Source organism: Miscanthus floridulus, chromosome 12, assembly GCF_019320115.1.
Source record: "Miscanthus floridulus cultivar M001 chromosome 12, ASM1932011v1, whole genome shotgun sequence".
Classification (NCBI taxonomy): Eukaryota; Viridiplantae; Streptophyta; class Magnoliopsida; order Poales; family Poaceae; genus Miscanthus; species Miscanthus floridulus.
In genome coordinates, this window is record NC_089591.1 from 69,331,744 (window position 1) to 69,359,057 (window position 27,314).

At 43.2% G+C, this 27,314-nt stretch overlaps 2 protein-coding genes and 1 pseudogene across 3 annotated transcripts; all 3 read right to left on the minus strand.

Annotated features, from left to right (window-relative positions):
• Window positions 1-3,109: 3,109 nt before the first annotated feature.
• On the minus strand, window positions 3,110-14,647 carry LOC136496071 (uncharacterized). The gene is made up of 4 exons (XM_066491796.1): window positions 14,405-14,647; window positions 14,201-14,289; window positions 14,009-14,078; window positions 3,110-3,299 (listed from the first exon to the last, which is right to left on the minus strand). The coding sequence occupies exons 1-4, from the start codon at window positions 14,605-14,607 to the stop codon at window positions 3,110-3,112; spliced, it is 552 nt and encodes a 183-aa protein (XP_066347893.1). The 5' UTR covers window positions 14,608-14,647.
• A 550-nt stretch (window positions 14,648-15,197) lies between these two features.
• LOC136498635 (uncharacterized) lies at window positions 15,198-18,276 on the minus strand (annotated as a pseudogene).
• Window positions 18,277-23,519: 5,243 nt separating this feature from the next.
• LOC136497718 (uncharacterized) lies at window positions 23,520-26,969 on the minus strand. 2 transcript variants are annotated; one of them, XM_066493566.1, is made up of 6 exons: window positions 26,608-26,969; window positions 25,766-26,209; window positions 24,757-25,142; window positions 24,299-24,498; window positions 24,047-24,206; window positions 23,520-23,931 (listed from the first exon to the last, which is right to left on the minus strand). In XM_066493566.1, exons 2-6 carry the CDS (start codon window positions 26,073-26,075, stop codon window positions 23,797-23,799), a joined length of 1,191 nt encoding a protein of 396 aa, XP_066349663.1. In that variant the 5' UTR covers window positions 26,076-26,209; window positions 26,608-26,969; the 3' UTR covers window positions 23,520-23,796. The 2 variants fall into 2 exon arrangements, with proteins under 2 accessions (XP_066349663.1, XP_066349664.1); XM_066493567.1 differs by lacking the exon at window positions 26,608-26,969 and having other exon boundaries at window positions 25,766-26,309.
• Window positions 26,970-27,314: the final 345 nt, after the last annotated feature.

Below are 27,314 nucleotides of genomic sequence, written 5' to 3' on the forward strand. Positions count from 1 at the left end.
GCAAGTAAATTTTTTTTTGGATAGAGCTGTGCACGTAAAGCTACACATTGTAGACTTGTAAGTCGTCCTTCTGTGCTCAGTTTCATTCATTATTTACTTCCGTGCTGAGCTTTATTAAGATAGTGGAATAATCGTGCTCTCTGACAAATTGAGTTCTCTCGCTGCTATGTGTTTTCATATGTCCTATTCTTGGTAGCAGACGTGGACGGTTATTGTGAAGGGAGTCCGGACACATGCTCTCCTAGTAAATTTTATTTGACCTGCTGGATTAGAACATAAATAACCTATAAAAAATACTACTTCCATACTAAAAAATTATGCATTTAAATATTAAAAAATTGTGACCAAATATAAGGGATCTTGGAGGATAAGAGATAGTTTTGCATTAAGCAGTAGCACAAATTTGATAGATAATATATCTTATCATTTATCCACTAATCTCTATTAATCATTGCTGACGATAGCGTTTGAACAGAAAATGAAATAAGGATTTCTTTATAATTTGTTCTTAAATTTCTAAAATACACTATATTACATAATGGAATGGAAAGATGAGCGGAGCATGGTCTAAATACCTTTGTATTGTATTGAATGGCCATACTCAATCATGTGTGGATGTGGGAGGCTGAAATACTTTTTATTCTTGAATCTAAAAAAATGTGCTGCTACGATGTGATGGCAAATCAGCCAGTTAATCGTTTTTGTCTCTTGTTCGTCCTTTTTTTTTGAATTGCTGACGAGAGCAATCCTACCAATGATGCTTTTTTTAATTAGGTTTTCGCTGTGCGCGGAAAATCACCTAGAGGTTCGAGAATAATGTACCTAAGGTGAGAACCAGATATAGTATAAGATAGCATGACTATAACTAGAGTGAATAGGCAGTGGTCACGGTAGGTGGACGGGAGCATCGCTGGAGGCTAGGGTTCTAGATCTTATCGCCGAGGACAAATCAATTACTTGCAAAAGCGTGAAGTGTTGTTGTCCTAGTTGTCTGCCACATGCCACTGCCCGTGTCCCTAGTGCCCACTCCCATCGCTAAGGGTAAGCTAGGCAGGTCTACGTAGGCAGGCCGCCTGTGCGGCCGTGCACCACCGCTGCAGACACACGGACCTCTGGTGCTGGCATGGATCTGTCTAGCTTGGTGCTATATAATAGATAGAGCTCCATCTGACTTGGAACAAAGCTAATACGACATCTAATAAAAAACGAACGGAGGGAATATTAGTTTGTAGACCGAATGTTATTGGTAATACTTTAGCTTTCTATAAGTAACCTTCTCACCTGATTACCTTGCTAGTTTCATGCATATTGCATTGGATGCATTAAAAAGTGTGGTCAAGCAAAGCAACTCGCCTACCCTTCAACTCGTGTGTAGTGTGTTCCAAGCATCATACTAATCATTTTTGTAAACAAAAAAAAATTATTTGTGCTCTCACTCCTGATCCTGGTCGTATATAAGTAGTATATGTACCATACCAATGCACGTATACACCTACCCCTTGCTCTGTACTGGTAAAGTGCAGCTACCGTACGTAACCCATATACATTAGCGGCAGACTCAGCCACCTAATAGGGACCAGTCGATGGCTGGAGGGCCGACATGACTAATCGGCCTGTGGAAGGGCGACAGTTCTGTGGATCGGAAACAGCGCCGTACTCGCTCTCACGGCCTCACGGGGCACAGGTGCTCCTTGCGCTTTCGCTGCACGTGGACCCTCCGCCTGCCGCTGCCGTTAACTCTTGCTTAGACAAGGACTAGGCCATTGTACACTTAAATCTTTTTTTGAATAAAGCTGTGCACGTAAAGCTACACATTGTAGACTTGTAAGTCGTCCTGCTGTGCTCGGTTTAGGCGGCTTGGACTAGCTAAGTTTCATTCATTATTTACTTCGGTGCCGAGCTTTATTAAGATAGTGGAATAATTGTGCTCCTAGACAAATTGAGTTCTCTCGCTGCTACGTGTTTTCACATGTACTATTCTTGGTAGCAGACATGGACGGTTATTGTGAAGGGCATCCGGGCACATGCTCTCCTAGTAAATTTTATTTGACCTGCTGGATTAGAACATAAAGAACCTATAAAAAATACTACCTCCATACTAAAAAATTATACATTTAAATATTCAAAAATTGCAACCAAATATAAGGGATCTTGGAGGATAAGAGATAGTTTTGCATTAAGCAGTAGCACAAATTTGATAGATAATATATCTTATCATTTATCGACTAATCTCTATTAATCATTGCTGACGATAGCGTTTGAACAGAAAATGAAATAAGGATTTCTTTATAATTTGTTCTTAAATTTCTAAAATACACTATATTACATAACGGAATGGATAGGTGAGCGGAGCATGGTCTAAATACCTTTGTATTGTATTGAATGACCATACTCATTCATGTGTGGATGTGGGAGGCTGAAATACTTTTCATTCTTGAATCTAAAAAAATGTGTTGCTACGATGTGATGGCAAATCATCCAATTAATCGTTTTTGTCTCTTGTTCGTCCTTTTTTTTAATTGCCGACCAGAGCAATCCTACCAATGATGCTTTTTTTTAATTAGGTTTTCGTTGTGCGCAAAAAATCACCTAGAGGTTCGAGAATGGTGTACCTAAGGTGAGAACCAGATATAGTATAAGCTAGCATGACTGGAACTAGAGTGAATAGGCAGTGGTCGCGATAGGTGGACGGAAGCATCGCTGGAGGCTAAGGTTCTAGCTAGATCTTATCGCCGAGGACAAATCAATTACTTGCAAAAGCGTGAAGTGCTCCATGGTCCCTCGTTGCCTCCATCTCTGCCGCTACGTCAAGAAGCACAACCAAACATGATACAAATGCCACGGTGTGGTGTCCAACAACTTGAAAAGAGGCCAGCAACACCGCCACGTAGTGACACATGTGTTCAGTAGTCTGCCTTTGCAATCCGCGTGTCTAAACACTTCGAGTCACCCACATACGTGGACACGCCCACCGGTAGGCCTGGTGGAGTCCACCATAGCCGGCTTGTTTGCTGTTCCCATCCCTCACCCCCTGCGTTTCTGTCCCAAACTCAGTACCTTCTCTATCTCTCTCCAACCAAATCAAAATACTTTGTCGACCACCGGTGATTCATCTGCCATCATAAGGTGTGGCCACCGGTGATTCATCTGCTTTCCTCCCTCCACCAAATCCAGCTGATTTGGCGAGCGGGCGGATGGGGTGCTGCATCGAGCGGGCGGACTCCACGGCCAGTTGGGCGCCGCGGTAGGTTCCAACTGATGCGGCTTTCTCCTCGGCCCCCTCCCGGCGTATGGTGTACCTAAGGTGAGAACCAGATATAGTATAAGTAGCATGACTGGAACTAGAGTGAATAGGCAGTGGTCGCGGTAGGTGGACGGAAGCATTGCTGGAGGCTAAGGTTCTAGCTAGATCTTATCGCCGAGGACAAATCAATTACTTGCAAAAGCATGAAGTGTTGTTGTCCTAGTTGTCTGCCACATGCCACTGCCCGTGTCCCTAGTGTCCACTCCCATCGCTAAGGGTAAGCTAGGCAGGCCGCCCGTGCGGCCGTGCACCACCGCTGCAGACACACGGACCTCTGGTGCTGGCATGGATCAGTCTAGCTTGGTGCTAGATAATAGATAGTGCTCCATTGTTTTTTAGCTTCGTATTAGTCTTTGAGCGACGGTCACGTCCATAGACCATATTATCAACCACACAAAGGATGCTCAGCCTCGTCCGATCGTCAAATGGTGTTGTTACTACTTGCTAGTCAACTAATAATGCTCTGTTCTTGGGTGTAGACGTATGTATGGTAGTTCATGATTGCATCTTTTCACTATGCATGGATGTATGTGCATACATAATACATGGGAAGCATAGGCAAATATGAGAGGAAGCATAAGTAGAAGCCGCAATCACGAGGAATGCGTGTATCAGTCACCATGATCAGGAGAGCGCCGCCGCGACCTTGTTTTGTCTTGAAAATTGGCCATTGGAGTCAGTGAAACAATCTTTTCACCTTTTGATATCACAACTATCTAATGATCATATATGAAAAAGAGCAAAGAAGCAAATTACAACCTAATAACAACTGACTGATTTAAGCTGTCTCAACTAACTTTAGATAACGGAATAAAGTTCCAGCCTCTACCATCAAAGGATGATACATAGCTGATTATCGGTACAAACCAAGGCCACAAAGGCACACACTCTCACGTCTAAGAGACATAAAAACAACAACACATAGTTCAACTCAACTAGGAACAGGGGTAACAACAAAAAGAACTAGGCTTCAATGCGAAGTTCCACCCAAACTTCGCAAAGATGGTCGTTGTCCTCCACCATATGTAGCACAAACATAGTACATGGCTGGTGTCACAGGGTCAGAACCGCAACAAGCATTGTTGTTCGAGTCGGTGTCAGAATACGTGTCTCCGGTGGCTTGGGTGGACCGTGGCGATGTCATGGAGCCGAAGAAGCCTTGGGCATCATCTGGCTGACCTGTTCTGATACACTGAGTGTCAGGCTATGTTGGTTTGGATCGGCCTCCCTGGGCGCACCTTCTGGAGTCTTCTCGGTGGCGAGGAAGGTTGGCTCGAGGGGCTGGCGTGCGGGGCTGGAAGCCTTAGAGCCCCCAGAGGCCGAGGAGAGCTTGTCTTCTTGTGTCACGCCCCGTGCATGACCTTGTCAGGGGAGCGGTCAGCAAGGCCGCACCCAAAGTGCTACATCGAGGAGCCCCCGAGCCTTTATGGCTTGGGACGTGTCTTCTTGTGCCCGGGTGACGAGATCGTAACATTTGGATATGTTAAGCCTTGGGATCAATGATTTCCAATCGAAGGTACCCCCAACCGACCCCTCCAGGATCGCCCAAGGCTCGGGGGCTATACCCATCGGGTACGCTCGTGCACACCCTCCGACCAAGAAACCTGACCGAGCATGGGCACGGTGCGGCCCACGCACAGGACTCGGAGGCTTGCCCGGGCCTCAAGCTCCCGACCGACGACACGTCCGAGCACGGGCCTTGGCTCCTGCCCGGCTTGCGACACCAACCATGGCCTAGGCGCAAGAAGACAAGCCCTGTGTATGCAAAAATTTACATGGAGCCAATTGTATGCAAAAATTTGGCCAGATACCTCCTTTTGTTTTATAGATACCTTGTTATACCATGAACAATGTATAGTACTGATAACGTTTCATGGGTGTGCCTTCTGCAATTTTAGACTAGGACAGGGTGACTAATGTGTAGAATTGATAATGTTTCATGGGGGTGCCTCTACTTTTTCTACTATCATCGTTTTCATGATTTATACTACAGAAAGAATGTTTTTAATATTGGGGTGAACTTGACATGTCTGGTGGATAGCGACCATTGTTGTGTCATGATGCATGAGAGATGTTGGACGGTAGAGAGAAGATTCTGTCATGGACTTCAGGACTCCGACTATTGCATCATCTGCGATCAGGCAACAGAGACGATGCATCATCTTCTGCATGGTTGCATCTTCAGTAGAGAGGTCTAGGTGATTTGGCTCAGGAAGCTGTGCCTCGATGAAAGCATGGCCTTTAGGATGAGCACGCCTTGCAGTGGTGGCTTCGCAGCAGAAAGCTTATCCCTAAGCAAGTGGGTCGCTTCGATTCAATCTTCTTCCTAATCAGCTGGAGGCTATGGAAGGAGAGAAATGCTAGAACCTTCAACAGAGTCGCTACAACGCCGATGCATCTTGCAGCAAGCATTGAGGAGGAGGCTAGTGAGTGATGCCTGGCTAGGTATAGGCATTTGTGGTCACTGCTGATGTTGCTTTGATAGCGAGTTTAGCTAGTCCCGTCTTAGCTTGTCGCCAGTGTTTCTTGCATAAATTACAACCTCGTGCGCTTTGGTGTTTTGGGTCTGACTCTCGGTAATCAATGGATTACTGTGACCGGGAAAAGTTATAACAAGCTCTGCTTCTGCTTAATGAAAAACGTGCTAAAGCATGGTCACAGAAAAAAATGTTGTCTACCAACTTCTCATGATTTTTTTTATCATGGTAGTTGCATTGGCAAAATGTTGGCAATGAATGTCTTTATACTATTTCTCAGTGCACTTTATGCATGTTATCGCTACCTTAGCAATCATCATCTAGGATTTTAGGATATACTACCTTGCTTGCAATCTGATAGGTGTTGCCATGTTTCTTTGCCGCGCCTTCCGTGTGTCGTTTCTCTAAATCCCTGCATATGGGTGCCTTGACAGAAACTCCAAACTCGGAATAAATTGCCACACCAAATCGACAATGAATTGAATACAACATCAAGACCAGGAAATCATACGTGCTCGCTCCAGATTGGCCATATTTTGAATACTACCTGGCTGAAAATAAAATAAAAGACATATCGAGTTCCCACAGACCAACTCACCAAATCTCCCCTCAGCTCGCGACCAAATCATAGTACAAGTACTAGCACCATGTAGTCATCAGTCAATGGCCACCCTTCTCAACCTCAACCTAGATTCATAGCCCAATGTACATGCTTGCCGGAGCACCGTGAAAAAGGAAAACAAGGAAAAAAAGGTGTGACACCTAGATTCATAGCACAAGAGCATAGGAACCCTATGGAGGTAGAGATCCATATATCAAAAAAAGGTGTCACAGACTAACAACCCTAGATCTGCATATGGGGAACTAAGAAAAAAAGGTGTGACCCTACATCTTAGAAGGTTTGGGAGAGACACCATGCATGACGACTAAATCGAGCCACGGGAGGGATGAGTTATGACTGAGTTAAGTGTCCCAGGGCATGCGATCTGCGGTGCCGTGCGTGACCCGGTAAGGCCTTGTTTGGATGCATGTGTATTCACTTCAATCTATATGTGTTGGAGTGGAATGGAATGGAATTTAGTTAATTAGACTCTAATCCACTTTAACACATATGGATTGAGATGAATACATACGCATCCAAACAAGGCCTAAGGCGGCGGCATGCGCGACCCTGGTAAGGCTCGAAGACCTCTCCCTCTCATAGATTTGTCGCGCCCTTGTGGTTTCTTGGCTACGCGGCGGCAATTTTTGTGTATAAGAGGTATATGTACGTAGATAGGATTTTTTTTCTTGCAGTGAACAGATGCGAACAGAGAGACATAAGAATGTGGAATCGCATTTTCTTGGAAGTTTTATGAAGCCCTTCAAGATCTAGATTTTCTACACAGAAACAGGTAGTGGGGTCCCTTACAGAGATAAATTTGGTGTCCTTAGAAGCTGCAAAGATCTAGCCGAGGTACTTTAATAATGTCATAAAAAATACTCAGATACAGGAGGAAGTGGTAGCAGGAACCATCCATAAGATCATGAGGTAGAAAAGTATTTACTCCCGTTTGGTAAATATATTGGAAAACTGACGTCACATAGTAGTTTGTAATGAAAATGAGATAGAAACTCAAACAAATGCAGGGGGAGTTCAGAAAGTTTCTAAACTAATATACATGTTTTATACAAAGAGCACATCAGGGATATCTATACATCTTTGTTTGCATTGAAAATAAGTTAGACGTTTAAATCTGAAAGTTGAGATAGCACCTATCCAAGGAGTTTGCTTGTGAGCATCTTAGCAGAAGGGTAATTACTTCAACCTCAACAACACTTGATTGGGAAGGGATTGCTAATTTGTGCTATTTGTTCTGATTTATATTTAGACATGTTTTCTTCCAGATAGTTAAAGATTCAGGCATGTTTAACGTTGTTATTATGTTTCGGGTCTGCTATTTATCCTTCTAACAAACAACCATATAGAAATTCAGAAGTAGTAGGAGAGGAAGAAATTCAGAAGCAGTAGGAGAGGAAGAAGTTATCGGCTTATTTATTCAGAAGCAACGAAGGTAGGCTATTTGATTGTTGTTATTTGTGAACAATTCGAGCCTACCACTGTCACATAGATGAATGTGTCAGTCAAAAGTGGACCATGCTTGATGTAGCCCTTCTATATGATTTTATTTTGTTTCTTGAACTATGTTTTCATGTATAAACAATTGATGTCCGGTGCATCCTAGGTATTACTTCGTTTTCTTTCATTATTGATTTTATATAAGAAATACTGTCTTTGCTCAGCATTAGTATAGATAAAGATAACTGATTTATGTTTGCTATAGTTTAGGTGCCCATAATGTTTATGTCCCCGAGGATAAAATCAAATGCTGCCCAACCTCTCTTTTTAGATTACTAATGAGTAATGTAAGGTATTTTTTTCACCTTTCTTCTATTAATAACCATGAAGCATTGGACCAGAATACCGTGTTTGGTTGTAATAAAATTCTTTCTTTCCAGCCTGTATGTGAGAATTCTTGCTAGCTAGGTACTGCCACAATAATTTAAATTGTTTGCCCAGGTTAGTTTTTTTAGGTTGTTTAGGATACACGCAGCAACAAGTTTTAGGGTTTGTATGGCTTGCATCGTTAGCAATTCAATCTGAAATTTGTTGGAAAAAATGCGATGAACTACAAATCTCCCAACCAGAACTCGCCATGCGCGCTATGGCATGGCCACACTTGTGGCGCCAAAAGCAGTCGCCACACATGTGGCGGGTTTTGCTGTTGTAAATCAGTACAAAAAGTTGTGGCGTGCCTAACTTTATTTGCGATCTAAACAGCTGTGTCAATAGGTGTGGTAGCCTCAACTTTGCTGTGGCATGGTGTGGCGGAGAACCAAACATTGCCCTTAGCTCCAACATTTCATAAACCCCACCATTCCTTCAAAAAGTTTTTTTGATCGAAAAGACTGTGGGGGAGATCCCCACAGTAGCGATTTTAATATTAAATAAATAAATGAGGGAGTACTTACATACAAAGTTAACTAAAAGCATCTAGCCAGACACAGAAGGATGACCTAAGATCATCCTTGAAACGAACAGATTGAAGATTACATTGATTCTTAAAATTTCCTAACCAAATTGAAGGGGTTGGGTCATGCCTCTGGAACACCTTATCATTGCGCATCTTCCACAGTTACCAAGCTGCAATTAACCCTGCCTCAGTGAAGAATGGGAGGTTATGTGTAGTCCCGGCCTGTACCAACCTATCCAGGAGTGGAAGTGAGTCATCCCACTAGAAATGAAGAATTGCCCAACAATCCTTTGCAAAGGGGCAATCAAAGAACAAGTGTTGTATAGTCTCTTCTTCACCACTGGTACACATGACACATATGGCTGAATCTTTTATGTTCAAGTGTCGACGATAGAGTATTGATTTAGTGTTCAGCCGATCCACCAGTACAAGCCATGCAAAGAACTTGATTCTTGAGTGCACATTGACTTCCAAACAATCTTGAAAATGGGGTGTGAATCTATATTCCCGAAGATATGACGATAGAAGCGTCGTGAGGTATACCTGTTCCCCCATATAGGTGCCTAGTGATCTCTATTGCTGTCATCATACGGCAAGTTTTGGAGCCGACCTTGGAGAAGTTGGAATTCCTCATATGCCTGCTGTGAGAGGGGAAGAAAGAAGATATCATCAAGGTTTTCAGCATGCATGATTTCTTTCACTGAAGCATCTGCCTTCATTGCAAAGGATACCAATCTCGAGAAGTCTTGGGAGAGGATGGATTCATCCCACAGATCATCCCAAAAACACACCGTGGCGCCATCACCTGTCTCACATCTAGCAATGGTAGGGAAAATGACATGGAGATGAATGGCGTCATTCCACTAGAAGGAGACAACCTCCCTTGCTGCATGCTACACTTTGTTCACATAGTATTTGCCCCAGACTGGTTGCACCCAGGGGATGTCGGCATTGTTATAGAATTTGACCAACTGTTTCAGGAGCAGGACATCATTTTAAAGACGGAGATTGATGACGCCTAAACCACCCTTCTCCCTAGGCTTCATCACAACTTCCCAAGCAACCAAATTTTCTCCTTTCTTCTGGCTATCATTAGCTCACTAGAGACACTGCTTTCTTGCTCTATCAATGTTGTCGATCACCCCTTTCGGTAGCTTGACGGTGCACATGGCATAAGTCGTGATGGGGGTGATTGCCGAATAAACCATCTCCAGCCGACCGGAGTAAGACAACTAGGTGGAGCATGTGGAGAGACGTCTCTCTATTCGGTCCGGAGTGAAGTCCTCAATGCGCGGCTTGGTCATCCCCATGGGCAAACCCAGGTAGGTAAATGGCATTGTGCCAATGTCACACCCCTAGGGTGCTGGCCAGATGGACCATCTTCTCATCGGTGACATTGATGGGATACATATGAGTCTTGCGGTAGTTCAGTTTGAGCCCTGTTGATTCCGAGAAGCTATACAGCAAGCTCTTGAGAAAGAACAGTTGCCGGGTGATTCTGAGTAGGTTCATTGATGCTGCTTGGTTGACTAGAATTTGTAGCAATTCAGCTGCAAGAACAAAACCATTCCTTCAAAAAGTTACCGGCAAAAGTTTGGCTGCGTGAATCTTAGAATTCCTAGCTCTAGAAATTCATAGAGTAGGGTTTGAACGAGAGCCAGTCTTGTTTATACTAAAAAAAAACTAATCTATCAACTTGCTCCTGCAGGGCTAACTTCTTAGGAGACATTGAGTTTGTAGAAAAGTTTAGAACCCACAACTTATCCAAATAATCATCTTTGCTCTTTCTTAAATTTGTTTGTTCATTTGTAACGTAAAATCCATATCGATACTCTGTAATTTGGATCTAGTTGTAATAAACCTTGGTTATCAATTATTCTACTCACTTTTCTAGATATACTCTGTTCATTAGGACCATAGAATATAATCTGTTTTCCTTGAGAAATGGTGATTAGATTAGGGTTGTACTTTTGTTGCCGTTTTAATATCATATAAGTAATGTATTTTTTACTATAGATAACTTTTTGTGTGGGTAATCCAAATTTCATGAAAGGATTGTTAATTAGAGTTGACAATATGCTCCCCACGAACCATTCTAATCTTGGTTTAAGAAATGTCATCAGAAATTGTGTTCTGAAAACAATTCACTAGCTAGTATATAGTTCCTCCCCTTCTATTCGATAGGGAACATCATGATTTTGAGACAATTATAGATCTTTATATATGGACAGGGAACATCCTCCATTGGTAGATGTAATTTTTTTTTTGGGTATGTAGGGCAAAAAACTAGGTACACACTAATCCTGATTTGTGTTTGTACTAGTGTGCGCAGTGTGCTTGTTGAAAATTGAGATAATAGACTATCGTCGTCTATTTGTATTGGAGTGGTAAGAAAGGAAACATGCCAAAATTCACACAGGATGTACATAGGGGTAAAATGGCCTTTTTTTTTTTTGTTCCCGCTTAACAACTAAACTGTTAAGTTGCCTTGATAGTCTTTATTGGGCTGGCCGTTGTTTTTCCCATATGTGGGCCGGAGAGACTTGGTGGCACGTCTAGCCCATCACCGATTACAGGCCTGCTAAACCCTAGCAGTACAGGCCCATCAGAAAAAGGACCGAAAGCGAGCCACATCGAGAAACGCCCGCCGTCCTGAGAGGAACGGAACGGGGTGGTGGAACAGAAACTCTGCAACTGCAACAAATCAAAACGGCGCGTGATTTCCGCCCCGCACACGGTGATCGTCGTTATACGTCGAGCCGGGCACTTTTACCCGTTCTCCTTATAGCGGCAGGTTTTGGCGAGGGTTCCGCGGGCGCGGCGGCACCTGCACCGAGCGTAGTCAGCGGATGGAGAGCCCGCGAGTAGAGCAAGAGCCCTCGCCGGAGGAGGAGGAGCTGGTGCTGCTGCGTGATATGATGCTCCGGGCTCGCCGAGAGGGCGAGGAGCCCCAGGTGCCGGACGAGGAGCTCCGCTCCAACGATCAGCTCCAGCAAGACGAGGTACTAGCTACTTTTCCCAATCGATCCCTCCTACGCCTCACCGCTTGCTGTTGTGCTTCAAACTCCGACCATGGTTGGTCGTCACTCGTCATTACACACCGCCATCGGCCATGGCGAATTCGATCAGCGCCCCGCGTCGCTTGTCTGCTATCTGTTTGGAGTTGGGATACGTTCGAATCAGCTGTTCGGAGTTCCAGTAACTTCGCTGTACTCCTATTATCTAAAGCCTGTACTTCCACACCAGTACACGTCCACATCTCCAACACCAACCTTGCCGGTTCCAAACACTGACCACGGCGTCGTCGTTCCAAACTATTGTTGCCTGGAACTTAACATGGGTTTATGGTGCACAAATAGTTCTGGATTATATTGATTTTCAATATTCCGGTGGTGAAACTTGGAAGACGTTTAGATTTTGCCAAAAAATTGTAAGAATTGTAGGAAACACAACAGAACAGAGTTTTGTCAGAATCTATTTAGGGCTCGTTCGTTTGGAGTCGTTACTGTCCGGAACGATTCCTGCTGAAGTGTGCTACATACAATTTAAATAAACATTTCTGGCCGGAAATGGTTCCGGGACGTCGATCCCCGGGAACCGAAGGCCCTTAGGAGTGAAACATATCAGGTACACAATTCGGCAATCCTTTTTGTCACCTAAAATATGCTCTGTATCAATGCATCTCTGTTCCACATTGCCTTGCATTGCATTTATGTGCTAAGTGGATTGTGGATGGATTGACGATATGGATGGACATGAAGCATAGAAAATCTTGAATCATTTGAGTTACCGGCTATAACCTGCTTTTGGCTTTGGGACTCATAATAGTGAACTGATGAAATTGGTGAAAGACCAGTGCACGAATGGTCCTGAAGATCTGTTAGAAGCTGCAAATTTTCTTTTCTTTTGAGAACTAAAACAGATGCTCTATTTACGTGACTCTTGTTGGATTTCATACTTTCATCTCTAGCCGACCCAAACTTACTTGGGACAAAAAATGGTTTGATATTGTTGCTCAACTTGTTTTTTATGAAAAAACATCGTTCATCTTGGACTGCAATATATGCAAGTGTAGAAAATTTAAAAAGAACGAAGGACACATTTCAAAGCTTTTCTGCTGACGTATGTTTTCTGTGATCAATAATGTTTATTACAATCTACGGAGACAATCTAGGCATCTATGATGAAAAGTTTGGACTGCGATCTTTTGAGGTACATTCATTTATAATTGGCTTCCAACTCCCATGAAATATTATGTATCAGAAACACAATGAAAAATGTGTCCATTTTCCATTGTTGATTCTTCACAGATCCGTGTACATTGTGAAATTCCAGATGGTATTAGTGTATCTGCTGAACTATTCCAGGGTGTTTATATATATATATATATATATATATATATATATATATATATATATATATATATATATATATATATATATATATGCTATACAACACACATGTGTTTTAGGAGAAAAAAACACATGGATTTTTCCCCCCTCTGTTTTCACCTCGCGTGTGTCGTTTCCTCCTGTCCGATCGCTGGGCTGTCTCGTGTGTGGGCTGACGCCTGACGCCTCATGTGTGGAGACGTCAAATGCATGAAAGAAAGCTGGAGGCAGAAGCCTGACGTCTGACGCCTCGTGTGTGGAGACGTCTGACGCCTCGTGTGTCCGGCTCGAGGTACCTCTTTCTCTACAATATGTGATTTGTCCTTTCATAGAAAAAAAATTATTTCTTGTGATATGTGGATCTGTAGATTTGTGATCTTGTGATTTATGATTGTCTGGAGGTAGAAGAAAGCTGGAGGTAGAAGAAGAATAGAGGTTGTTGGATCTTAATTCTATGATGTAAAAAAATTTATATGTTAAAACTGCATAAAACACATGGTTGTTGGGTATATATATATATATATATATATATATATATATATATTATATATATATATATATATATATATATATATATATATATATATATATATATATATATATATATATAGAGAGAGAGAGAGAGAGAGAGAGAGAGAGAGAGAGGGAACAGGAGGGGTTTGACCCCCTACTGGAATTTTATTGAAAAAGCTATTTACAGTTTATAATTACTATATATATTGCCAGTGCCACACCATGTAAATACATATATTATGAAATTTCAACGAACATGGTTACAGTTATTCTCGACCCCACTGGGTTCCACAACACCAAAATTTTTACATATGTCCATCAGTCTCCGGAAGCGCAGGAGGGTCCTCCAATCGTGTGACTTTCAGCACCCCTGGGACTTCTGCTCATTTGAGAACGTGTTGATGGACGTCAATACGTTGAAATGTTCGTTGTCAATTCTTTTATCCAAAATTGTAGGCTGCATATATAACATTAGCATGGACTAGTATGGATTTAGCTCACTTGATAGTCGACGGGCCTGGTGGTTGGTGATGAACGCGCTGAATAGCCCAAGCTCACTCTCATACGTTGCGCTCCGTGCTGCTTCGACGCTGAGGTTCAGGAAAACACGACAAGGATCAGTACAAAATACATACAGGGTAAAAATAGGAGGTTTTCCTCTGGAGTGGTGGTTTGGACTTTGGAGAGATCCGTGAGCCATGCAACCTGCCGAGCACTTTGGCGAGCAGGCGGTTGTTGTACTCCTCGAGGTCTTCCACGCCGTTGTCCGGGACGCGGACCGTGGCCTCGAACAGGTAGATCTCCTGGCCTCTCCGCTTCGGTGGGCCGACGGCCGCAGCGTGCTCAGTGACGGCGAGCGCCAACAGGACGGCAACGACGGGCAACATTCTGCCGCAGGTCGTCTTCATGTTTGCAGTTGCACGGGTTGCACGGGTTGCAGCTACTGAAGATTTTTCATTTTTCTTTCTGTTTGGTTCGGTTGGGATAGGGAGGTGAACTAGGGTATTTTTATTGGGTGCCTGTGCCGAACTGCCGATCAGTTACGTTCTGATTCCGGAGTAAGAACTGTTGCATAATAAAAAGCTTATTGAAGATCATTCATGACTCCGAGTCGGCCGGAAACCGACCTTTCTTCTAACAGAACAACTCTTTCTTCTTAAGTACAATGATACACAATGCTCTTGCTTATTTGAGAAAGAAAAAAAAGATCATTCATGAAGACTAACGTTTCTACTTTCCATAAGTGATGTCATTATAACAGTAATGCAACATGTCATGTCAATCGCCAGCAACAGGCAAATGGATACGAATCGCGCAAAACTTCTGCCTGCTGGATCAAGTCATCTCGAAGACAAGGGTGCTTTTGCTGAACAAACGAGACACAACATGTTGCACAAACTTGGGAACTGAGAGAGACAGAAAAATATCAGGAAAAACTTGATTCCTTATGCATGACACTAAATTAGCTGACGCGTGTGAATGAACCAACAAGAGGACAGTCATATGCCTATTTTTTTCTACCCCGGTCATATGCCTACATCAATTACCATTTACGCTATGTCTTTCTATGTCTGCAGAACATGCAGTAGTCGGTCATGCACGCCCAGCAGAAAATGTACTTCTCATCATCCTGTGTGCACAAGATATGTACCCCCTCAGCTTCACATTAATTCGGCACCCCAAAATTCAGTTCTTTTATACAGATCGAAAGCATACTATTACTAGGAGTCTAGGTTACGTTACCTTGAAGTTCTGTGCACGGCATTTGGGGCATCTGACGGTAGAACAAATTAAGCGTGCTGCATTTCTCATCAGGCGTTCAGGTTGTATCTCTGCCATTTGCCTCTCCCACTCCGCTATGTCTCTCGCCGCAAAGAGTTTGCAGTCCTGATCCCTGCAATGCAATGAGTTGTTGTTTTTTCTTTAAAATGGAATGCATAGGTTTTGTGCTATGTCATGTCAAAAGTGTACTTGTGTTGCGTAAACATAAGTAGACTGACCAGAAAACCTTGAGCTCTTCCCTTGTGTTTCAGAAAGAAATAAAGGATACTGGATGCCCAAAAGGCCTACCTGAAATGCTGGTAACCACTGATGGCCTTGCCGCAGGCAAAGCAGAAGAACTGGCCACAGTTTCCGCACACCATTTTGTTGCACCCTTCTGTTTTGCCGATGGCCATTCGGCATTTCGGGCACAGCCGAGCATCCTTGTACAGTTGTCTGATGTTGAACAGTTCCTGCGCCATCTCCTTCTCAGTCATCCTGCCTGAAACCTGTACATTTTCAGTAAAATCATAGCATGCTGCGACATTCGGAGCTGTATCTTTTCGGAGAATAAACTGCACACTACAAATCAAGGATCCTATATGTACCTTTCGGAGGTGTATCTTTTCTTCAGGAGTTAAGCACTTCTTCCCTGGATGACATGGCCCCTTACAGAACGAACAGAAGATAAAGGATCATTTTGGGCATTGTGCATTGTTGTCCTCATCTTCCATGCAACCGATCACACAATTTGGACAGTAAACCACGTTTGACATTGAGTCCAGTGTTTTCTGAAGGAGAAGCCTATCCCAACGTTCATATTCTGCTTCTGTAGTAAGAAGCCTCTTCAGCACATATGGTGGAATTGAATCTTTGCACTTGTTATCAGGGCATACCAACTGAAATACACTACCTTCCTTAGACATGCAGTCTGCATAAGGTCTCCATACACTTCACACAGAACAAGTGTTGGCATGGAAGCCTGATGAAGTTTGAACCTAATCGTTTGAATATTAGGGTAAGATTTACAGGAGAACAAACTTCTTTGTAAGCACATTTCGGGTTCCCTGCTCCCAATAAATATAAACTGTCGACTATATTGCACTTGCACCGAGGTAATTGGTTACAACCAAGGCACTGTTCAACAAGGTAAGGGCCTACCTAACATGACACCACAGAATAAGTGATAAGCTTAGAGATGGAGGAAAGTGTTTACCTTTGGTCTGGTTAAGACATATCATGCACATATGGATAGCCTCAAGAAAAGCTTGATAACGCTTCTTACTACTGTAGTTCAGCATCAAAGGGATTACAGACTCCAGTGAGTTTGTTCTTGAGATTGCACGGTTATCTGCATTGTGGTTGACAATATCTGGACCCAGTGTCATGTTTCTACCAATCCAAAGATAAGACATGGAAGAATTATGTAGCCATTCAACCCATTGATATAAGGCTTCCTGCCCTGGCAGACCCGCCCAAATAGTGTCAAGCATCTGACAGAGTTGAGAAACATAAGGCCCATCCATCCACTTAGCAGTGACAGCGAAACTTGGGGGGTCTTTGGCTCTTTGCTAGGATAGGACCGTGGAAGAAGGCATGTCAATATCAAAGGAGGCAGGTACTCGAAATCGCAGGTGTAGGTGAACTCGTCAGGTCCATCGTCATGCTTATAATCGTCACACTATCCTACATCCCTGGGGCTAGCATTAGGTGCTGAAAGCTTAGCGCACACTTTGATGCCATCAGGCAAATGATAATGTATGTAAATCTGGAATAAATAATAGACAGAAAACCCATCAAGATCAGATTCGAGCCATCCAAGAGTAACTGAAGCAACGACATTCATATGAATTAAGTGAACAGATGATCATGCATGACCAGCTCAAGAAACCTGAAAACTTCTGAGCCCTCCTTTGTTTTCAAACACAATCAGATCATCACCATATATTGCCTCCAATGCCGTCAGCTGCAGTGGACAATCATATATATCAATTATAAGCGAGCAGATGATCAAGCTCAACAACGCGATCTAAAGAAAGAAAGTTTGGCTCTGTAGTATGGTCAACTCCATCAGATTTTGAAGCAACATAACATCCAACATATATCAGAATTGGAGTCCCAACAAGCCAATTTTTTTCTTAGACGAACAGCAAAATCAGTAATCATATTCGTAAGTAAACATCCTTGCTCCATGTTATGATCCAATGCATTTTTATCTGGTCGTTTTTTGTTTCTTATATAAATTGAATTGTACATGTCCCGGCAGCATCCCAAACCCAAAGAGTTATAAACCCTGCAACACAAATCCCTAATCTCATCATTACCATCCTGCAGACTGATCGACTAAACTAAAACAAGCATCATAGCACACATCACGATCATGGTTTCCGTCGCAAAATTTCCAGTCTGATTGACTAGATTAGTATACTGAATTACTGAACCTCGTCCTCCTGCCGCTGCTGGTTGTCTCGTATCTCGTATTCCTCCAGCTCCTCATCGGCGAGGAGGCTGAGTCCCACCCCCGCAGCCGTAGCCGCCTCCTCCAGCCTTGATTCCGCCTCGGTCGCCGCCACCCACGGGGAGTCCAGGTCGAGCACGCCCTCCTCGGCCTCGCAGCCACCCTCGGCCGCCACCGCACTGGACTCCGCACCGCCCGACGATGAGGCCTTGTCCAAGAAACGCCCGCTGCGGTGGAGCTCCAGCTCCAGCGCCCGCGGCGACGTAGTGCTGCCGGAAGCTAATGCCGCCATAGCGCGAACTCGGGCTCTGGAGCCGTGCGCCGGCCGAGCATCTATTTCCCCGCGCATGCGCGTGCAGTTCAGCTTCCGTGGGGCACGAGACTATCTCCGACCACCCAAAATACAGGCCTATTTAACGTTTTGGCAGCGCTAAGGTTTAATATCTATTCGATATTCTCTCCAATAATAGGATAAAAAAAATTCTTTCTGCAAATAGATTTTCATGAAAAAAGATACTCATATTTAGGTTGTGCCTCTCAGACAACTTAAAATGGGTCTTCCATATAAATACTTTATTGGAGGCTGATTTTAAATCTCCTGTTACCCATTTTAAATCTCATGTTACCCATTTTAAATTTGGATGCTCAATAACGAGCGGAGAGAGCGGCGCATGTGCGTCTGAAAACTCAGTTACGATTTTTTTCTTTTCTTTTTCTTTTCTTATATTCCTTTTCTGTTTCTTATATTTCCTTTTTTTATCTTTCTTTTATTTATTTTTCTTTTACCTTAATTATTTTTTCTTTATTCCATTTTTCTTTTTTTTCATGTTCACTCCTAGTTTGGTATGTTTATCCTTTTTCCTTTCCTTTCTTATTTTCATTTTTCTTTCTCGTGTGTTTTTTCTTCTTTTTATTTTTGATGTTTAAAAATATTTCTTTTTACCCAAACTTTGTATTTTTTGTTTTACTTTTTCTTTGATCATATGGACTATAGAATTAGCCTCCACACTTACGCTCGAGGCTAGGATGAGTTCATTTTTTATGTTTTTATTTTTTTCTTCTATTTCATTTTTTCTTTCCCTTTTCTATTGATCCTTTCTATTGATTTCCTTTATTCTTTTGATTCCCCTATTTGTGTGTTACTGTATTTATATTATTTGATTATTGTTTGATTATTTATGTTCTACCTTTTTATATATTCGATGAGATGCATGTGATGTTCGCGTCGTGTATAATATATGATATTTTATGATGTATTCTCGGATGTTCACATATTACACATGGGATGTTTCACGAATTTTTTTACTATTTGCATAGTACTCACGAGATGTTTAGGTTGTTCAAATAGTATCCATGTTTATTTTCCTCTTTTATATATTTTTTTGTTCAAGTAGTATACATGTGATGTTGTATGATGTATGTTGATATATTCACATAATATAAATGGAACGTTTCATTATATATCTTTGATTATTAATATAGTATATGTGAGATATTTTATGACTTCTTAGGTTGTTCAAATATTATCCATGTGACGTTCTTGTAGTATATATGTAATGTTCATGTTATGTATATGTTATGTTCTATGTAGTATATATGTGATATTCTTGTAGTAAATATGTGATGTTCTATGCATTATATTTTATGATATTATCCCTAAGATATATGTAATGTTCATGTAGTATATATGTGATGTTCTATGTTGTATTTTGTGATATTTACGTAGTATACATGCGATGTTCTATAATGTATTTTGTGATGTTTGTATAATATACAAGTGATGTTCTATGATATATTTAAGGATGTTCAGATAGTATAAATGTGATGTTCTATAGTTATTTTTGAGTAATCACATAGTACCTATGATATGCTCTATATTATATTTTAGCTTACTTAAATAGTATTCATGTGATATTCTCTTTTATTTTACCATTATTTGGTGGTTTTTTTTCTCCTTTTACATAGTACCTGTGATATGTTGTTAACCTCAACTCTATGCAAGATAGTAAATACACACACACACACATATATATATATATTATTTTTATAGATTTTATAATAGTATCACATTAACCTATAATTTATTCTCATAGATCTAGAATATTGTTCTCTTGAACCGAGAGTATCTTTTTTGTGAAGACGGAACATTGTTTGCTGAACATAGAACATCGTCTCTATTCAACAAAAGGAAATGTTCTCCCTTTATGAGAAAAATGTTTGATAATAATTTTTTTTCCAAATATATCTAAGTGGAGTTTTGTTTTGAAGGATTTCTTAGCAGAAACACAATGGTGTAATCAAAATTTAATTTGGATATTTAATTTATAAACTATAGATTTTTTTCAATTCCCAGCAAACTATGACATCATCATGCTATTTTATTGTGCATGCATTGTAGGTCCTGTGCGACGTCAATGTCAAACGAACAGAAATAAGAGCATCTCCAAGAATTTCTAAAACACTCTCCTAATTTAAAATTTTTAGCAAAATTAAGAAAAACAGGTGTCCAATGGTTTCTAAAATCAACTTCTAATCTTTTAGCACTTCTATAAACTTAGTCCTTTGCGCGTAAAGATACGCGCAGTTGCGCTCGCGCGGATCCTGCCGCGACTAGTGAACCGTGCGTACGTGCCGGCGTGCCGCCCTTCTCGCCGACTAGTCGAGGAAGAACCCTCGCCGAACCCCCAACAGCCGCGCCATGGCCATGAGCACGCGCTTCGCCACCTGCTCGGCGTGCTCGCTGCCCCAGGGCGTACTCGTGCAGGAGCCTCCCGAGCACCGACCGGAGCTTGCCGGCCTCCTCGACGTCGCCGGGGTCGGCAAGACTGCACGTCCACGGTGGGGATGGCTCATCGACTCGCCGTACGCCGACGGCGGCCTCATCGACTTCAAGAAGACAGACCGAGGCCGCGGCAGGGGCTTCCAGCTCCTCATACGCCGCGGCGGGTACGAACAACAATAGCGAGCAACAACCCCGCGGGCGGCGGGTCCTACTCGTACGAGGCCATACGGAGGCACTGCAAAGCGGAGGCGCCGGCAACGCTGCTGCTGAGCCTGGTCGGCCGGAGTAGTAGTAGTACTAGTTTGATTTATTTGGTTCGGTAGGCCGTCGCGGCTACCGGATCGATTAGTTGGTAACCTAATTACAATTGTTGAGGCACTGCGAGACGGATGCAAGCATCGTCGTCGTCGTCGTCGGGGTCTAGGGGATGGAAGGCCGGCCACGCCGATTGGCATGGACGAGGTCAGACTCAGACCTCGGCGGCGGCAGCTTCGCGTAGCTTGTGGTGCCAAATTTAGATTTTTTTAAGTGAATTATTAGAAACTCCTAGAGATAACCTTTATGATTTCTCCCGATATCATTTTAGGAGTTGTAAAAGTACATATTTTTAGGAAGAAAATATAGGATACTTAGCCAGTTCATTTGGCTGTGGCGTGTCGTAAATGATCGTAAATTTCTAGCTGGAATAGTATTTTTTTCTCACACAAACTAGCTAGTAATACTTCTTCATAGACCAACAACGATACGAAGCAGCCAACCGATCTGGCTGTTTATCATCTAGCCACTGACATGGCATAGAATAATTGCCGCGCTTTGCTCTGTTCCTCTCCCGCGCCCGCGAAAAAAATCGTCGGCGTGGCTCGTATTTTTTTCGACCTAACAGATAGTAATTTTTTTCTCCGACAAGTTAGTGTACTTTTAACCTGCATTATGTCTGAGTCGGGGCGACCGGACCTTAAGAGTGCCCCTCGGGCTCTGGCGCCGTACGTCGCTCTCGTTTTCGTCGTTTATTTAGGCTTTATTTATTTTTGGGACTAGCAAAAAAAAATACACATGCATCTTATTGTGAAGCCTTCTGGACGGCTTATGGCTCAAATTTATTATTTAGCTGATGTATAATGTGTTTAATTTGTTTTGGAATCAAACTCCGTGCATTGTCTAGACGTGCACCTAACTCGTATAAACATGAGATTGGAGATTTATATCTAATATAATCACGTCATTGTGCTTTAATTCACCTTGGCGTCTCACACCACACTGTTTCTAGACATGTTCCTCTAACTCATATGAGAGCACGGCTTATATATTTTATCTTTCTAATGACCATGCCAAGTGTTTTAGGGCTTGTTTGGGACTTCTATGTTTTTTTAGCTTTCTCTTATGTTTTTTAGCCAAAGGGCTTGCTAGCGCCCTAGACAGACGGGGTGTCCTGAACACCTGCGCCTGCAGACCATCACCAGCATCGAGAAGAGGGGGAGGGGGCGACGGATGCCCAGCCGGTGCTAGGAGGAGGAGGAGACACTGAGGCGAGACAACGGAAAGCGAGGAGGCAGATGCAACACTCGATCTACTTTTGAAACATCCAGATGCAACACTTGCAACATACGTCTGAAGGCAGATGAAACACTTGAAACATGCATATGAAACACTTGCAAAAACACCTAAAAACACGTAAAACAATTGTAAAGTATTTGCAACATCCAGATAAAAACACTTGCAACATATGTGTGCAACATATGCAACATCGAAATAAACACACTTGCAACATACATCTGGAAAAACAGATGAAACATTGTGAATAGAAGCTTACAACATATGTGTACAACCATTGCAACATATGCATCATCTCGATCTACTTTTGCAACATCCACTTGAAATACTTACAACATACCTTTGGAACATCTGAAACACTTGAAATATATGCTTGCAATATGCATTTTTCACCTTCTTCTGTATGACGCAGCGCAGAGCGGGGGATGGGCAGATAGAGGGTACCGCCGTCGCGGCCTCTTCTGGAGGCGAGCAGAGGGGGCGGCGGGGACAGGCCGCTGGTGAACTTTGGTTGCGCTGCGAGCTGCCGCCGTCGCAGGCGGGCGGAGAGGGAGGCGAGGACAGGCCAGCAATGGGCACAGGTCACCGGTAGGCTCTGGTCGGGCGAGGGCCAGGGGGAAGGGGCTGGCGCAGGTGCAGGCAGCTGTCGGCGAGCTCTGGGCGAGCGGGGGCAGGAAGAAGGGGTCGACAGGGAGCTCTAGCGGGGCGGGGGCTGGGAAGAAGGCACCGGCGATGGACGTTGGCCGGTGGAGGCGTCGTGGGGGATGGCGTGGTATGGAGGTGCCATGTCGCGAGGGAGCGGGGGATGGCACGGCATGGAGGTGCCGTGGAGAGTGGGACGAGCGGATAGCCACATGTGAGGAGTTTTTTTTAGTAGACGCCCGTGGCCAAGCATTATCTTAAATACCTACATCTCCATAAACTCTGCTCCATAAAAAGATAGGGTTATGAGAAGTGCTATAGAAACTCTAGGTTTTTTGTGGAGCTGCTCCATGGTGAATTTAGTGGAGTAATTCCAAAAAGACCTTAAGGGACAATCTAATAATTTGATAAGTCAACTTTTCATAAAATATTAAAAATTAAAAAATACCCTAATTGTATGATATATTTTTCTTAATATAAGATCACTAAGGCATTCATTTTGAATGGATCGCTCTTACCATGTCCTACTCCGACACGAACTCTTCATTTGTCAGTTCAGGTGTTAGACACCGGGAAAGTGCAATGCAGCCAAGACAAGCCTCATGGTCATTACTGGGTCTGGAGATTGTAGCTGAAATTGTGTCGAATTGATTGGACATAATAAATCCGTGATAATAGAATTACATTTCACAGAAAATGTCACTCAACATTATGTGACACTCATAGTGACAAAACGGGAGCAAGAGGAACACATCGACAGCACGCTATTTTTCAAATAAATTGAACTAAAGAGGGTTAGTTGATGGAGACCTTAAGGGAACCAATCCACAGCCCTAATTCTATTGGATATATTTCCGAAGGGACTCTTGCACTATATTATGAAGAACTGCGGCAGATCCAGCGCTAGAAGTTTCCAAGCCCCACACACTCTGACGACCGGTAGTGCCCTGACTTCGTGTATTTGTCCTCAACCCTCATCCTGCACAATGAGCAGTAGTGGATCCGGCAAGCCCAGCAGAAAATGTATTCCTCGTTGTCCTGAATGCACATGGTCATTGGTCAGATTATGCATATACACGCTGACAAATCAGTGCTCGCAACATTGGTGATCAACAATCACCACTCTCGTGCAATAAGCCGAATGCTGCTTTACCTTGAAATTTCTCTGGCGACATTTAGGGCATCTGATAGTACTACCGATTGGGCTCAGTTGAACTTTAACCCGGCGGCCAATTTGAACTTCTTCCATATGCCTCTCGAATGGCGTTACATCGCTATACTGACGTAGCTCAAAGAGCACACAGCTGCCGTTCCTACAATGGGCCGATTTTGTTATACTTTGTCAAACCAACCGTGCATAAAAGGTATGCCAGGGAAGCATCATTGATGTCTTGGAACCACCTACCAGAAATGGTCATGGCCATCGATCGCCCTGCCACAGCGGAAGCAGAGCAACTGACCACAGTTGCCACACGACATTTTGTTGCACCCTTCTGTTTTGACGATAGGCATTCGGCATTTTGGACATAGTTGAATATCATTGAACATTTTTCTGATGGTGAGCAGTTCCCGCGTCATATCCTTCTCTGACATCCTGCCTGATGCCTGCAAAGTGCAAACAAAGAAATTGTAGGCAGCAAGCGTTGGATGTTCAGCTAAATGCATAAACTAGTAGCGAGTCCATAGCAAAAGCTTGTCAGACCCTCAGATCTTTATTAGAGTGCATGTCAAATGCACATTGTATCATTGAATTACATAGTAAGGAGACTCCAGATGTTTAATACACTGGTTACTATGCAAAGATGAGAATCAACTGCAAAACACAAAAATGAAAGTGATCTTAGTGCATATCTTGAATTTTACCTGCTGTCTTTTGATCATGTCTTCTGGAGTTATGCAGTGCTTCCCAGGATGGCATGGTTCCTTACATAACGAGCAAAAGATAAAGGAACATTTTGGGCATTGTGCATTGTTACTCTCATCTTCCAAGCAACCAATCCCACATCTTGGACAGTAAACCACATCTGACATCGAGTCCAATGCTTTCTTAAGAACAAGCCTATCCCAACGTTCAAATTCTTCTCCCGTAAGAAGCCTCTTCAACACATATGGTGGAATTGAAGCATTGCACTTGGTATCAGGGCATACCAACTGAAACACAGTACCTTCCTTGACGTGCATTCTGCATAAGGTCTCCATGCACTTCACACAAAATAGGTGTTGGCATGAAAGCTTGATGAAGTTTGAGCCTAGTTGTTTCAGAATTAAAGTTAGTTAAAGGAGAATAAACCTATGCGAGTGCAAGTCAGTTTCACAAGGTAATGCTAGGAATTTACAGGTTCAAAGGGTTCTGGCCTTCTGGGATTCAAATGGTGAAAAATTTCAGACCCCGCCAAAATGGGTGAATATCAAAAATTTTAGACCGGGATTCAACAGTATGGACCAGTAAAAATGTTCATGTTTAGCTAATATTTGGTAAAAATTTGACCGAGAGGCACAAGGAGAAAACAAATTGATTATAATTTGACTGGTTTGCACTTTTATATTGAAGCAAGCACTTGTGGGCTTGTTAAACTCTAGACTAGACTACAAATTCAATTTGGACCGAAATTTTTGACTGGTATGATATTGTTTCAGGCCCCACTGAGACGGGAGATTTCGCTGAAATTCTGTCAGTTCGGACTGAAGAGTGAAGACCAGAACCCTATTAGCTCCCAAGAGGTACTATGTGAACTGTGAAACAATAAAACTTCACCCAGGTGGTATTGATTACAAGGCACATTTCAACAAAGGAAATGACTCAAGGAGTAACACGGACATTAAAGGATGAATGAGCATGCTATAACCGCCAGGGTTGGTTGGAAATACATACCTTTGCTCTGGTTAAGACATATCATGCACATATGGAGATCCTCAAGAAAAGCTTGATAGCGCTTCTTACTGCTGTAAGTCATCATCAAAGGGATTACAGACTCCAATGAATTTGTTCTTGAGACTGCACGGTTATCTCGGTTGTGGATTACAATATCTGAGCCTAGTGTCATTTTATCATCAAACCAGAGATGTGACCTTGAAGAATCCCGTAACCACTCAACCCACTGATACACAACCTCCTGCCCCTGCAGCTCTGCCGATATGTTGTCAAGCATCTCACAGAGCTGAGAAACTTGAGGCACATCCATCCACTTAACAGTGATTGTGAAATATGGGGAGTCTTTGTTAGGATACGACGGTGAAAGTAAGCATGTCAATACCAGAGGAGGCAGGTACTCAAAGTTACACTTGTAATAGAAGACGTCTGATTCATCATCATGTCCTGTACCATCAGAGCATCCATCATCTTTGGCACACACATTAGCTGATGAAAGCTTTGCGGACACTTCAATGCCATCAGACACATCATAATGAATGTAAATCTGGGATAAAATTGACAAACCATCAAAGCCAAATTGCCAGCTTACTATAAAAAAAATGTACTATAACAATTGAGAAAGATTACATGGCGATTAAGAAACCTGGAAATAGCGGGGGGGGGGGGGGGGGGGTGGAGCGGGGGGGGAGCCTGCAAATCTGGACAGTCCAAATTCACTGTGACGTTTCTAAGAAGATTAACTGCATTGCAAGTTGCAACCATGCATCGCAGTTTGCAGCACAAATCAAGATCATAAGCCGTGCAAATTCCCCAATTGAAAACAGTAGATCACTGTACTAGACCTCGTCCTCCTGCCGCTGCTGGTTGTCTCGTATCCCATCTTCCTCCTCCTGCTCCTCCTCACCGCTAATTTTAAGTACCGCTGCAGGACCTACCGCCGCCGCCTCCCCCAGTATCCTTTCCGCCTCGGCTGCCGCCGCCCACTGGGAGTCCAGGTCGTGGAGGACGCCCTCCTCGTCGCTCGCATCGCACCACCGGCCTCAAATCAGCATGGAAGACACGCGGAGTAGGACGAGGAAGCTTCGTCCGAGGATTGCGGGGCTGGCGCACAATGCGGGCTCCATCGGCCGCGCCGACGCGGCGCTGGCGGACGCTGCTGGCTCCATGGCTCCAGCTCGAACTGTCCCGGTGTCGTACGTGTCGGCTCTCGGGGTTTCCCGTTTTTAGCAAACGCCCCCTTCGGGGTTGTTATTGGGGCCGTGCTTGTTTCTGGACTGAGGAGAGAGTAAGATGGGCTATAATGCGAATACGGCCCATCAGGTTGAACCATGCGTTACCGGTAGATGACAAGGCTAGAAAAGAGACTAAGGCCCAGTTTATTTGGGCGTCTATTGGCCTCTGCACGGCTTTTTAAATAAGATCAAAATAAAGAACCCGTTTTATAAGCAAGTTTCAAAAGCTTCTGGTAAAAGCCTCAAATAAACAGGTGCTAAATAAAACTTAAACCGAAAACAAAGATAGTAAAAATAGAAATATAAAACATATTAAT

Coding starts and splice junctions, on each gene's coding strand:
- LOC136496071 (XM_066491796.1), bottom strand. CDS start 14,607: ATGAAGACGACCTGCGGCAGAATGTTGCCCGTCGTTGCCGTCCTGTTG. Junction 14,079..14,200: donor CCAGGCCCGTCGACTATCAA/GTGAGCTAAATC, acceptor TCAAATGAGCAG/AAGTCCCAGGGGTGCTGAAA. Junction 3,300..14,008: donor CCGGAGACTGATGGACATAT/GTAAAAATTTTG, acceptor TTCTCACCTTAG/GTACACCATACGCCGGGAGG.
- LOC136497718 (XM_066493566.1), bottom strand. CDS start 26,075: ATGGATGTGCCTCAAGTTTCTCAGCTCTGTGAGATGCTTGACAACATA. Junction 25,143..25,765: donor ATGTCTTAACCAGAGCAAAG/GTATGTATTTCC, acceptor TGAAACAACTAG/GCTCAAACTTCATCAAGCTT. Junction 24,499..24,756: donor ACATGATCAAAAGACAGCAG/GTAAAATTCAAG, acceptor TGCACTTTGCAG/GCATCAGGCAGGATGTCAGA.